Here is a 13,389-nt window from a genome sequence, read left to right on the forward strand (position 1 = left end):
GCGCGGCATAAGGCTCTTATGCCCGCATATCTTAGGCTGCATTCTTGCGATGGCCGCTAGGTGGCGTTCCCGTTGTGCTCAGCGTATAGTATGCAAATTGCATACTAACGCCGATTCACAACGTTACGCGAGCCCTGCGTACGTAGTTTACGTCGTTTCCGTACGGCGTCTTTCGCGTAAGGCTGCCCCTGCTATTAGCAGGGGCAGACAATGTTGCGTATACCCGTCGTTCCCGCGTCGCGAAATTTCAAATTTACGTAGTTTGCGTAAGTGATTCGTGAATGGCGCTGGATGCCATTCACGTTCACTTTGAAGCAAATGACGTCCTTGCGACATTTGCTGCAATGCACGTCGGGAAAGTTTCCCGACGGAGCATGCGCTCTACGATCAGCGCAGGAACGAGCCTAATTTAAATGATTCCCGCCCCCTACGGGATCATTTAAATTGCGCGCGCTTACGCCGGGCATTTTGCCGGCGCGCCCACACAATTTACGGAGCTACTGCTCCGTGAATCAAGGGCAGTGCAGTAAATTTGCGGTGGCGCAGGGCAAAAACGTTGCCCTGCGCCTCCGCAAAAAAAGTGCAAATGTACCTGAATCTACCCCAGTATTTACCAATAGAGCTTGGTAGCTTCACAATCGACCAAACGCATTCCTTCAAACAGGAGGAGTTATACAAATCTCAACCAATGAACAATGACTCAGGGAAGGTCTGGGGGTGAGTAATGCAGGGGCAGTGTGTATCATTCCCTGCCCCTGTACCTGTAAGACAAATAGAGCCACATGGCTGGCCTTGTAATCATGGAGCGCTGTCCCTGACCAGAACGCACACAAAGACTCAATGTTTTTACCATTGGGTGAATCCTTTTTCTGTATTCAGAGAACAATGCATACCCAGATTATGCTACCATTCCTGCTGATGGGAGGGTATCTGCAGAGACAGGCCATAGCCCCTCCATGTGCTGATCAAACAGAGCGTCATGAGCGTACAGCCCCTAATAACTGATAATGTCTTTGCAGAGTGAACAGTAATGATCATCTGTGCATTGTACAGAGGCCCTTCGCTGGCAGACATATCCCCACTCTGCAAACACTTCTCTGCAACCTCAGGAAGCTTTCCACTACCAAACAGGTCTCAACTGGCGTCAGTCAGGCTGTGACAATACATATTAAATGCATCTTAATAAAATGTCCACAACACTGTGCACCCAGCGGGCACACATGACGGTGAAGGAAATTTGTTGCTTGGCCCAATCAAACTATTTAAAGTGAAATTAAACCTGAACATGAGCTTTATTTGATTTGGTAACCCTAAGCTCCCTTTCACACGGTTTGCCTTGGCTGCTCTGGGCAGCCTTGACCAACTCATCCCCCCAATGCATAGACAAGACAATTTGCCTTGTTTTCTATGAAGTCCGTTCACACCACTATGTTGTGGTGGTGTGTGCTGAGAATTTCTGCATGTGCGTTTTTTCAGCATAGTGTGTTGCAATGCAAACTACACATCCCATTACCACTGAATGAATTGTCACGTATGTCAGCCGTGGGCTGGAGCACCCACTGCCTTGTTATACCTAAAATATCATGTTCTGCAATGTAGATGTATAGGTCGTCGGTGACCTGTTTACTTTGGTGGCCTCTAACAATTTCACAATTCAGTGATGGCCACATTTTTAAAAGCTGGAATGCTTATGTTTTGATGTATTCAGTAGATGGAAATGCTGCGTTGCCCCTGGTCATTCATAGAGCTGGAAAAAATCAATCCTAAATGCTGAAAATGTGGTTATCCATCATACAGACTGTGTTTTCTTTTTAAAGGCTGAGTTGAGTATAGGGGATGTTGCGTTTTCATTACGTAAAATAATTATATTGACATGGTGACTTTTTAGAATTTAACGTAAGCATTTTTTTTTCTAACCCAAATTGACTTTTATGTATTTAAAAGAATGCCGGTTAAGCTTTTAATCTGAAATTACATAAAGCCCTGTAAAATATTGCAGATTATAGTGGTGGTGGTCAGCTTGGAAAATATAGTGGATCCCAAGACAGGTCCAGATGGATAAACAATAGCTTGGTTATTATTTTATAAGCATGGTATTGAGCATGGTCTGTGTAATCTGCCATGTTATTTTGGGGGGGAAAAAGGCACTCTTCCACAGTTCTGTGTGGTAACCCCCCCCCCCCCACAAGGATAATAGATTGTGGGTAGGTTATCGAACACATACTGATTACGGTTCTTCCGTAGGAACCATTAGAAGGCATTGCACATCTTATATGCTCATTCTCCTCCTCCTTTTTTTTTTTCTTTTATAGAAATGTGCTTGTTGGGTTGGCAGAACTGACCAATTTATGCCACATACTGCAGCGGTTAGGTGGTGTGTTGCTTTGAAGATGGTCTAGTTGCACCTGCACATTTGACCACTCTCCAGTAGCTTTAGCCAAGCTTACTTATGTAAACTTCAAGAGAAGTATGCATGTCTAGAGCAGAACTTGTGGCCTTTGTGAACATCAACATGAAAGCAGTTTTTAGATCTTCAGTCATAGCCAAGTAGATATGACCATGAAGCCGGATCATACTAATTGGCTATAGATTTACCTAGTTGCCTCTTCATAGATGCAGTACTCAAGAGTCTTTGTTGGTTTAAAACATGCTAAAGAGAATCGATCATGAGGTAATGTAAACTGCCATTGCTGTCATCTTGTGAAATGCTAGTTCCTGTCTGTCATGTTTCTTTTGACTTTCCTTTCGCTTTAAGGTAAAAAATGTTTAGGCTTTACAACCACCTGAAGTCACACAGCCAGGAATCTAGCATTTTCAGAATAAGGCAAGCAATGACGGACCCCTAACTTTTTTCTTTTTCATGACAAGTGACTTTAAAGAGGAGGTACGGGGGAAAAAAAAAAAGCCGAAAGGCTACACTGCCGCCGCCATTGTGGGCAATGGAACCCGGCAGTGTAGCCTTTCCGCTTCACGCCGTGAACCCTACTGCGCATGCATGAGGCCCGCTCCTCTCTCCTATTAGCCCGGCGGCCAGAGGAGGAGGGAGCCCCGCGGTGTAGTCGCTGCTGAGTCACAGGCCATGGCCTGACTTCCGGAAGTGGAAAAGGTTACCTGTTAAAGACAGGTATCCTGTCGTCGCGCCCCCCCCCCCCCCCCCCCCGAAAGGTGCCAATTGTGGCACCGGAGGGAGGGAGTAATCCGAAGTTCCACTTTAGGGTGGCTGTAAATTGAGCCCAGCTGGTCAGATGAGCTTCCACCCACTTCGGAACAGCAGCAAAGTTGCCAAAGTCTTAATTTTTAATACCGTTTTAACTATGAACTTTTATGGACTATAATTTATTCAGTGAGTAATGGGTTGCTGAGTGACCCAAGGCTGCATAATAACAAATAGGTTCCCAGTTTGTTATATCTTGTTATAGTGTGGGTTTCTACATGGAATTGTTCCTTTTATAAATATTGTATTCATTCAATAATTACATTATTTTGCATTGAATAGAGAATGATTTTGATTTATTTTATTTTTTTGCTTAGGCCTTGTTGAAGATGGACTGCCAAGGTTTGGTGGTCCGCCTGATTCAGGATTTTGTCTTGCTCACTACAGCGGTTGAGGTTGCTCAGCGTTGGAGAGAGTTGGCAGAGAAACTAGCTAAAGTGTCCAAACAGCAAATGGATGGCTACGAAGCACCACATCGTGACAAGAATGGAGTTCTTGATAGCGAGGTAAGAGAAATCTGGTGCATTTTCATCTTGTAACATAAAATCCTTTAAGCAAAACTTTAATTTACTGAACACATAAAACTGCTGAGCACGGTGGTTGTTTTATTTAAAGCTAGGGTTCAATGATTGTGTCTTTGTAAAGTTTCTGGTACTCTTGACAAAGTTATCTAAAGAATTAATAAATAATAATCTCCTGGTGCAGTGATTAGGGTAAACCTCTATGCTGCGCAAAATGATTTAAATTTGATTTAAATCAAATCCACCCCTGATTACAGTAATACAGAGTAAACTGCTCCTTTTAAAACAAATGCATGGTAACACAAACGCAGTGCCATTCATTTTTCATTCAATGGGACCACAATGCATGTTTTTTTTTTAAGAGCACAGCAACACACAGGCTTAATCCAAAAAAAGGTCAGGTGCAATAAAATTTTTGTTTAAAAAAAAAAATGTAATTTAAAATGATCGTGTGTGGGCTTCACATCATTTTTTGGCTTCTGAAAAACTAAAATTTTTTTTTTTTCAAGCATGCTGCATTTTTTAACAACGTTTTAAACTCTGTCGTTTTTTTCGGGTTGTAAAAAATGATCGTGTGTGGGCTAAAATGACGTTAAAAACCAGCGCATGCTCAGAAGCAAGTTATGAGACGGGAGCGCTCGTTCTGGTAAAACTACCGTTCATAATGGAGTAAGCACATTCATCACGCTGTAACAGACAGAAAAATGTGAATCGTCTTTTACTAACACGGAATCGGCTAAAGCAGCCCAAAGGGTGGCGTTATCCGCATGGAACTTCCCCTTTATAGTGCCGTTGTACGTCACCGCGCTTTGCTAGAGCATTTTTTTTAAAACGATGGTGTGTGTGTGTGTGTGTGTGTGTGTGTGTGTCTTCGTTTTAATGATGAAGTTGGAAAAACGTCATTTTTTCTACATGCCGAAAAAAACGTAGTTTTTTTTTTTTCATGACAAAAAATGATCAGGTGTACGCGGCATAAGAGTTAACATTAGTTTCCAGTTAAAATTTAATTTGCATGTACAGTGATGCTTATTGTTTATAGTCAGTATTTAGTCACTAAAGAAATCATTAATAATCTTGAATTATTCATTATGACCTCAGAACAATTTGTTTATACAATAATAAAGTGAGGGTTTTTTTTTTTTTTTTTTAACTTGGTACACATTATTGTAAAGACTGAGCTAGTCTTTTTTGTTGGCAGTAAAGGGATTAGATTATGCTTTAAAAAAATAAATAAATCTGTGAACCTACTATTTAAACCACAAGTACTACTAAAGAAGTCGTGGTGATTTTTTTTTTTTTTTATATATAAATTAGACTCGTTTGGCTGAGCCCAATCAGTGCCAAGTGGCAGGGTCTACACACAACCATCCTCACTAGGGCATTGTACCTCCTGAGCCATACCTATGCACCGCTGCAGCGTCCCACCTTGTCCAAACTTTGGTATCAGAGCTAGGAAAAGGTAAATCTCGCAGGGCCTTCTGGTGACAGTGTTTGGGCATGGTAATTGCATAAATTCTCCCCCAATATTCAGAAAGTCTGCTTTGTTTGCAATAGTTCAGCAAATGCAATACAACACAATAATACTATTAATTGCATGGAGGAGCCAAACGGCGAGTTTTTTTTTTTTCTGAATTTGTTTCTTGGTATATTAATTGTGCTTGGTGGAGGTTTTATTTTAATTGTACAGCACATCCGTAGACCCTGGGTTATGGCTCGTAGACATGATCCGAATATCGTACGAAAACGGTCGTCTGAGGAAGAATCGTACAATAATCGGATCATTCGTAGAGGGCTTTCGAGAGCCAATCACAACAATTCATCCGCTTTTTTTTTTTTTTTTTTTTTTTTTTTTCGATCGGACAAGCACGAAAATTTTCCTTGTACGATACCAGATCGTACGATTTTCGTTTAGTCAGTACAGTTGTCGTCCGAAAATACAAATACATTACAACACATGACATCACTAGCGATTTTATTTTTTCTGTCGTACGAGAATTTTTGTGACCTATTCAATTTCTACTTGTGACTATTAGGCAAAAAAAGTCAGACGATCTGTTGTCCGATTTTCAGATCGCGTGTACAGGCCATATGTCTGGTACGAGCCATAAGTCTGGTCTACTGTTCAGATACCCTTCACAGTTTACGCCTCATGCCCACAGGCACAATCATTACTTCCCTCTTTTAACCCCACCACTATAGACGAGGTTGCTAAATTACTTGCTAACGTCCATCTTACCACCTGTGCTCTGGATCCTGTTCCCTCGCAAATGCTACGTTCACCCTCTGGCTCTATTCTACACCCTCTAACCCACATCTTCAATCTCTCCCTCTTTTCTGGCATCTTCCCTAATGCTTTGAAACATGCACTAGTTGGCCCCATACTTAAAAACCCTCACTGGACCCATCCAATCTTGGCCCTATCTCCACGCTCCCCTTTTTACCCAAACTCCTTGAAGGTCTAGTCTACAACTGACTGAGCGTCCACCTTGCCGTCTGGATTTCGTTCAGCATTCCACAGAAACTACTCTCCTAAAACCTAACGGCCTAAACTAAGGGACACTATTCTGTACTCCTACTCCTGGACTTCTCTGCTGCCTTCGATACGGTTGACCACCCCCTCCTCCTCAAAAAAAAAAAAAAAAAAAAACCACCTTTTGGTCTCCGTGACTGTGTACTCTTTGCTGGTTCTCTGCCTATCCAACTGCACCTTTAGCGTTCCTTACAACTCTACTTTCTTCTCTCCCATTCTCTGTTGGGGTCCCCCAAGGTTCTGTTCTTGGACCTCTCCTATTTTCAATCTACACCTCTGTAACGGTCACCACCGTTTATGATATTCCCATTCCATCACCCACGACAGCTTATCTGACACTCCACAATCTAGCAGACACGATCCAACTCATTTCCCAGAATAACCGAGACTCGCACAGCTCTGGTACTGGTTTCAAAATGTATGAATGAACTTTAATGGTATCTCAGCTCTCTTTTATATACAGTACAGGCATGTTTACAGTAATCAAAGGAACAAATGAACTCTCCACCCACACATCACACCATGGGGGGGCTTCAATCACATTCTTTTAGAGAATGACATTCAGAGAAGTTAATTATTCCCCAGACGTCCGGACTCCGATACCAAGTGATTCACCTGCATAATACACATTTCTATGTCAGACGTTTTGGCACAGATTTAACATGACCTAATTACTACAGCTGAGAAGTCGCATTCCTTTACTAAACATAATTGACATGCTAATTCCCTATCCCTGAAAGGAGACATCTGACCCTTAGACTGCTAACTCACAACACATATCTATCATCAATAGCATCTTCACACAAACGGTGTTATTAGCATACATAATGAAAGGTCTTGGAGCAGACCCAATTAACACCTCAAAAGCATGTGTCCTCACATTGAAGGAAAACACTCCACTGACCTGTTGTGGGTCAGAATAACCACTTGAATATCTCAATAAATCCTGCAATATGAATTATCAGTCACATCTCATGTAATTTATAATTAATATTTCTCAGTCACCCTATGCCCAAAAGGGGCACAGGGTGAACCTAGACCCAAGAGTTATTAGTGAGGCTGGCACAGGAGTACCCCCCCATCTCTCAAAAGTCTCTGGGCGTCATGGGTCATTCCATTACAACCTCCTCCCTGGGTCAGCTGATGGCCTCCCACAGTTTCCAATACCACCTCTACGCTGACGACACTCAAATCTATTTCTCTGCCCCTCAACTCACTCCTTCATTCTCCTCAGGTATCACTAATTTACTATCCGATCTATCAGTTTGGATGTCACACCACTTCTTTAAACTTAATCTATTCAAAACTGAACTTGTCATTTTTCCTCCCCTGCGTGCCTCTTCCCCTGATCTCTGTCAAAATCGATGGCACAACTATCAGCCCATTCCCACATGCCAAGGTCCTAGGAGTAGTCCTGGACTCTGAACTCTCCTTTAAGCCTCACGTCCAATCACTGTCCAAATCTTGCCGCCTCAGCAATATCTCCAAAATATGCCCCTTTCTAACCAATGACACAACAAAACTCTTAATTCACTCCCTGGTCATTTCTCGCCTCGATTACTGCAGCTCCCTCCGCATTGGCTTACCTCTGCATACTCTAACCCCCCTTCAGTCCATCATGAATGCTGCTGCCGGACTCATCCACCTTACCAACCGCTCTCTCTGCTACTGTCAATCCCTCTACTAGGTTCTGCTCACCCAACAAATTAAATTCAAAATGCTAACGACTACCTACAAAGCCATCTACAACTCTGCCCCCAGCTACATCACTGACCTAGTCTCTAAATACCAACCTAATCGTTCTCTACGTTCTTCTCAAGATCTCTTGCTCTCTCATCACCTCCTCCCATGCTTGTCTCCAGGACTTCTCCAGAGCTTCTCCAAGCCTATGGAACTCGTTACCCCAATATGTCCATCGTTCTCCTTCTCTATTAGTTTTTAGAGGATCCCTGAAAACCCTCCTCTTCAGAGAAGCCTATCCTAACCACACCTAACTGTATTTTCATTTTGCCAATCTGATCATCCCCCACAGCTACTACCCTTTGTTCCACTTGACCCTCACTTCTAGACTGAAAGCTCTTAACAAGCAGGGCCCTCTGATGCCTCCTGTGTTGAATTGTATTGTGACTGTACTGTCTTCCCTGATGTAAAGCGCTACGCGAACTGTAGGCGCTATATAAATCCTGAATAATAATAATAATAATAATAATAATTAATACCTTCAAATGACTGGACTCTGGCAAGCTCTGTGCATCCCTACCCCACTGCATGAGTTTTCCATTTTTGATAGTGACTGCCCTCTTTTCCCTTACAGAGAAAGCACTTTTAGCTTAACTAGTTTTATTATTATTTATCTTCAATGAACTACTCACAATCTTCTAATACAGCAATAGGTGGTGTATCCTGATTGATGCAACCATAATAAAACCTTGGGAGCTGTACCTGGTGCCCCAAACCGTGGCGACTATCTCTGATGTTCATTTGCTTGGGTACTCACCTCGGCACTTTGTGAACCTTGTGTTATCTGCAAAGTTACATTTTTAAGACTTGTGTGTCTGTGTTCTAAAAAGTTTTTTTTATCTTTTTTTTTTTGTAGGCTATGTGGAAACCAGCCTATGATTTTCTTCTGACATGGAGTGCTCAGATTGGGGACAGTTACAGAGATGTCATCCAGGAGCTCCACACAGGACTGGACAAAATGCGCAGTCCTATCACCAAGAGATGGAAACATCTTACAGGAACGCTGATTCTAGTCAATTCTCTGGACACCCTTCGGTCAATGGCCTTTAGCACCCAGGAACATGAGGACTTTGTTATCTAATCATGTCTTGGGGAAGGATTTGTCTTAACATTTATGTTAAAACATTGTTTTTGGAGATCCAATTTGCCTGAAGAAGAACCTATTATGGGGCGTAATGGAATTTCAGTTTGTTTCTTGCATAAAAGTCGTAAATGTCCTCTAATTCTTCAGAAAGGTCCTGTATATTAGTGATATATTACTCCTGAATTTTCGGGGGTTATCTTAACCTTGTGCTGCATTTATAAATCCGTATGGACAGACAATCAAGTTTTTGTACCGGATGGCCATGCATTTCAGGCACTAGTTCTCTCCTGTCTGTTCTAAGGAATGTGTGTACAATGTAAATATGTAGTGATGATTCACAGGCACAGGGTGCTTCATAGGCCAGAGACTTGGTCCTCCTGACAATTTGTCTTGTTTTGAATTCCTTTATGAGCACAAATGCATTATACACTTTTATTTTTTTCCATAGTTTTTTTTTTTCTTCTTAAATTTCCGTTTATACACTTGCGTTGTGTAATCACTGCCCCTCCTGGGTCATCTGTGTTTTATATGTCACTCCCTGTGTGATTTTTTTTTTTTTTTTTATACATCATGTTTTTGTTACCATGTGTTATTTATCTTTGGCTAAAATGTGGAGCCATGTATATATGTAGGTAAATCCGACAGGCCCGCTTCAGACTTTATATGGGCAACATCTGAGACAATCTGCTGTTACATGCGCCTGTTAAAGCAATAAATGAGAATTAGAGTGGGCTTAACATTTCCTAATGACAGTCCTAATGGCAGGACAAACCCTTACCCCCATGTCTAACAGTGCAGTTTAACTGGTTGTGCTGACCTAGCTTGGAAGTTCTGTGATCTTCTGCCTGGTGTGTTGGGTCAGATGATTTTAATCTAAATGGTCTTCAGGTCCCAATGTTAGTATTTTTGTGCCTTATACCTGTTTTATTAATGCAAGCCTAGCCCGGCAGACTTGCCATTCCTGCTTGCATCACAAATGACATGTCTTTCATCAAGGGAGGGTGGCTCGTACAATGAGGTTGGATACGGTTTCCTAGTATCTAGTGACTGCCAGGGACAAGTAGAAGCAGAGGACAGGAACAGGCAGACAGACCTTATTTTTATTTCTTTGTTTTATTTCTGACAGATTGCTAACTACCTCGCATTGATTTTAACACAAGTCTAATAAAAATGTAAGGTAAAAAAAAAAATGTTTTTGTTTTTCCTGCTTATATGGTGGAGGTTGGGAAGAACTGGAATCTAAAAAACAAGACTACAAAAAAAAATTGTATGTAGATGGTTTTTGTATTTGCTGTGTAAAGAACATATATTGTGCAGTGGACATGCCTTCTTAAATGGGTGGTTCCCCCTAAAACAAATTTCTAACAATACATTCGTAAGACCCGTTACACTGCGGGTAGGCTGGCTTTTGTTTTGTTTTTTTAGTACATACCTCGATATCGGCGTTTCGTCCCTTGGCGGTGGGCGTTCCTAGTTGATTGACGTTCCTCCGACGGGCACATACGTGACGTCACGACTTTCCGAAAGAAAGCGGAACGTCGCTGCGCAGGCGCCGTATAGAGCCGACTCTATACGGCGCCTGCGCAATGACGTTCGGCTTCTGTCGGAAAGTCGTGACGCGCAGTATGCGCCCGTCGGAGGAACGTCAATCAACTAGGAACGCCCACCGCCAAGGGACGAAACGCCGATATCGAGGTATGTACTAAAAAAACAAAACAAAAGCCAGCCTACCCGCAGTGTAACGGGTCTTACGAATGTATTGTTAGAAATTTGTTTTAGGGGGAACCACCGCTTTAAGCACTTCAGCTCCCGAAGATTTACCACACCCCCTCTTCCTGACCAGGCCATTTTTTGCGATGCAGCATTGCGTTACTTTAACTGACAATTGCGCGGCTGTGCGACGATGTACCCAAATAAAATGTATGTCCTTTCTTTCCCGCTTTCTTTTGGTGGCATTTGATCACCCCTAAGTTTTTATTTCTTGTGCTCTAAACAAAATTGCCCAAAAATAAATTGCATATATGTCTATGTGATTCTGGGACACTAAGCAGTATGTACAGGAGAGGAGTGTGGAGGGTATGAAGGTGGGCACTATGTATAGGAGAGAAGTGTATGACAGCGGGCATTATGTAAGGGAGAGGAGTGTGGAGGGTGTGACAGTGAGTGTGTTACGGTGGGCACTGTGTACAGGTGAAGAGGATGAAGGAATCTGGGAAGGAAAAATGTAAAAGGTTTGTGGAAGGATGTTTAGAGACTGCGTAGTGGTTAAGCCGGCCATACATGGATTGAAATTAAGCAGAGACCAGCCATAGTTGATCTATGTATGGGCTAGCTGGTTTGCACAAGTCAATCTATTAACCAACTTGAGTACAATCAGCTTGTTATGTGTTTCCCAAAACAATCAGTGCTGCCAGCTATAGTTGACAACACTGATCATTGTATTCACTGGCAGAACACAATAACGCTGCAGGAGTGATTCCCCATCCACAGGTCAGCAAGTGGGAGGGTGTGTGGGGACAGGCTGGGGAGAGATACTAGTCAGTGGCTGGGTAGGCACTGGCTAGTATCAGAGCCAGATACACACAGGTTACATATGCCACGATCGTTAGAGTGAGAGCAATAGATCTAGCACTAGACTTCCTCTGTAACTCTAAACGTGTAACCTTTAAAAAAAAAAAGTAAAACATTGCTTAGTATATGTAGTGCCTGGCTACTTTCGTGGCAGGTGCACTTTCAAATTTAGAAGGGGGTCAGAGAGTTAAGTGACTCTGACCAGGTTTATTTGGCTAAATGTAAGGCCTCTGTTCCAGCTCTGGCTGTACTGTGTGCCTATCCGCCTGTCTGGGGACTTCAGGTACCCCTGGGCGGTAGGTGGCAACAGTGGAATCATTGTCGTGTGGATACTTCTCCTCGGCAGCCAATCAGGAGAGTTGATTGCCTCGCTGTGCATGCTGGGAGGGGTATTTAGGGGGCAGACGCCATTGGTTCGGGGTCGCCGCCTTCCACCTGGGCAGTTGTCCCACCACCCCCGTTTGTGTGTGTGTGTGTTTGTGTGTGTGTGTGTTTGTGTGTGTGTGTGTGTTTGTGTGTGTGTGTGTGTGTGTTGCAGTTTCCCTGGCTCCGGGGACCATGTTGGTCTGGAGCCCTAATCTACCTCGTAGACTCGGTAGGCAGACTGAGTCTACAATTTGCAAGTGGTCTTGTGTGGTCCGTCCTAAGTGGAGGAAGCAATCGATGGGGAACACTGAGCACGAGGCTGGTGTTGCAGGAGAGGCCTATCTGCTCATCGAAGGACACTTCGTATCTGAGAGGCTGGACAATGGTAGCCTATTGGTTTCCTAATGTAACTAAAGCTGTTGGAAGGAGATCCAGGTGCTAAATCCAGCTGAGAAGGATTTTGGACCGAGATTATCTCCACCTTTTAGGAGGTTCTGTGGCAGAGACTTCAACCTAAAGTTTCTGAGTGAGGCCTGTCCAGGTGCACTATACCCACTCTGGTTAGAGTGGCGAAGAAGTTTGTCTTTGGGAGCAGGACTGTTTCCAGTACCAGTTGACCCTTAATCCGACAACTTCATTTCTTCTGTCCCTTCACCTATTTCTACTTTTATCGTTTTTACCCGGCTGGGTAATAAAAGCACAGAAAAGACACCTGCCATGTGGACATTTACTTTCTTACAGCTCTCATCCAGTACCCTAGACCAGGGTTCCCCAACCCCCAGTCCGCGGCCCACTGCCGGACCGTGGCCTATTTGCAGCCAGGCTGCAAAGGCTGCACTGTGTGAGTTGCGGCAGCGGGCAAGTAGAGAGATGACATCTCTCACCGCCCGCCGGATCACGACACTTCTGCCCAAACAGCGGAGCTGTTACACTGCTGCGAGGCATGGGAGCAGAGAGATGAGATCATATCTCGCCGCCCACCCAGAACACGGCACTTCCGCCCACACAGCGGGGCTGCTTTACTCATCTCTCACCGTCCGCCCCGCATTAATGCTGTTCTCCCTCACTGGCCTGTGCTGCCACCATGGCAGGTGATGTGGCAATCCACACCTGGTGGCAGGTGACATGGCAAGTAGCAATCTGTACCTGGTGGCAGGTGGCAGGCGACGTAGCAATCCCGCACCTGGTGGCAGGCGACGTAGCAATCCCGCACCTGGTGGCAGGCGACGTAGCAATCCCGCACCTGGTGGCAGGCGACGTAGCAATCCTGCACCTGGTGGCAGGCGAGGTAGCAATCCCGCACCTGGTGGCAGGCGACATAGCAATCCACATCTGGTGGCAGGCAAGGTGGCAAGCGACGTAG

At 43.9% G+C, this 13,389-nt stretch overlaps 1 protein-coding gene across 1 annotated transcript in view; it reads left to right on the forward strand.

The window, feature by feature from the left end:
* Positions 1-10,279, forward strand: part of SH3BP4 (SH3 domain binding protein 4) — a 70,423-nt gene extending 60,144 nt beyond the window's left edge. The window contains exons 4-5 of the mRNA XM_040357560.1: positions 3,532-3,720; positions 8,862-10,279. Of these exons, the coding sequence (XP_040213494.1) occupies positions 3,532-3,720; positions 8,862-9,086 (414 nt within the window). The 3' untranslated portion in view covers positions 9,087-10,279. The remainder of the gene's footprint in view (positions 1-3,531; positions 3,721-8,861) is intronic.
* Positions 10,280-13,389: the final 3,110 nt, after the last annotated feature.

Source organism: Rana temporaria, chromosome 6 (genome assembly GCF_905171775.1).
Source record: "Rana temporaria chromosome 6, aRanTem1.1, whole genome shotgun sequence".
In the NCBI taxonomy this organism is placed as follows: Eukaryota; Metazoa; Chordata; class Amphibia; order Anura; family Ranidae; genus Rana; species Rana temporaria.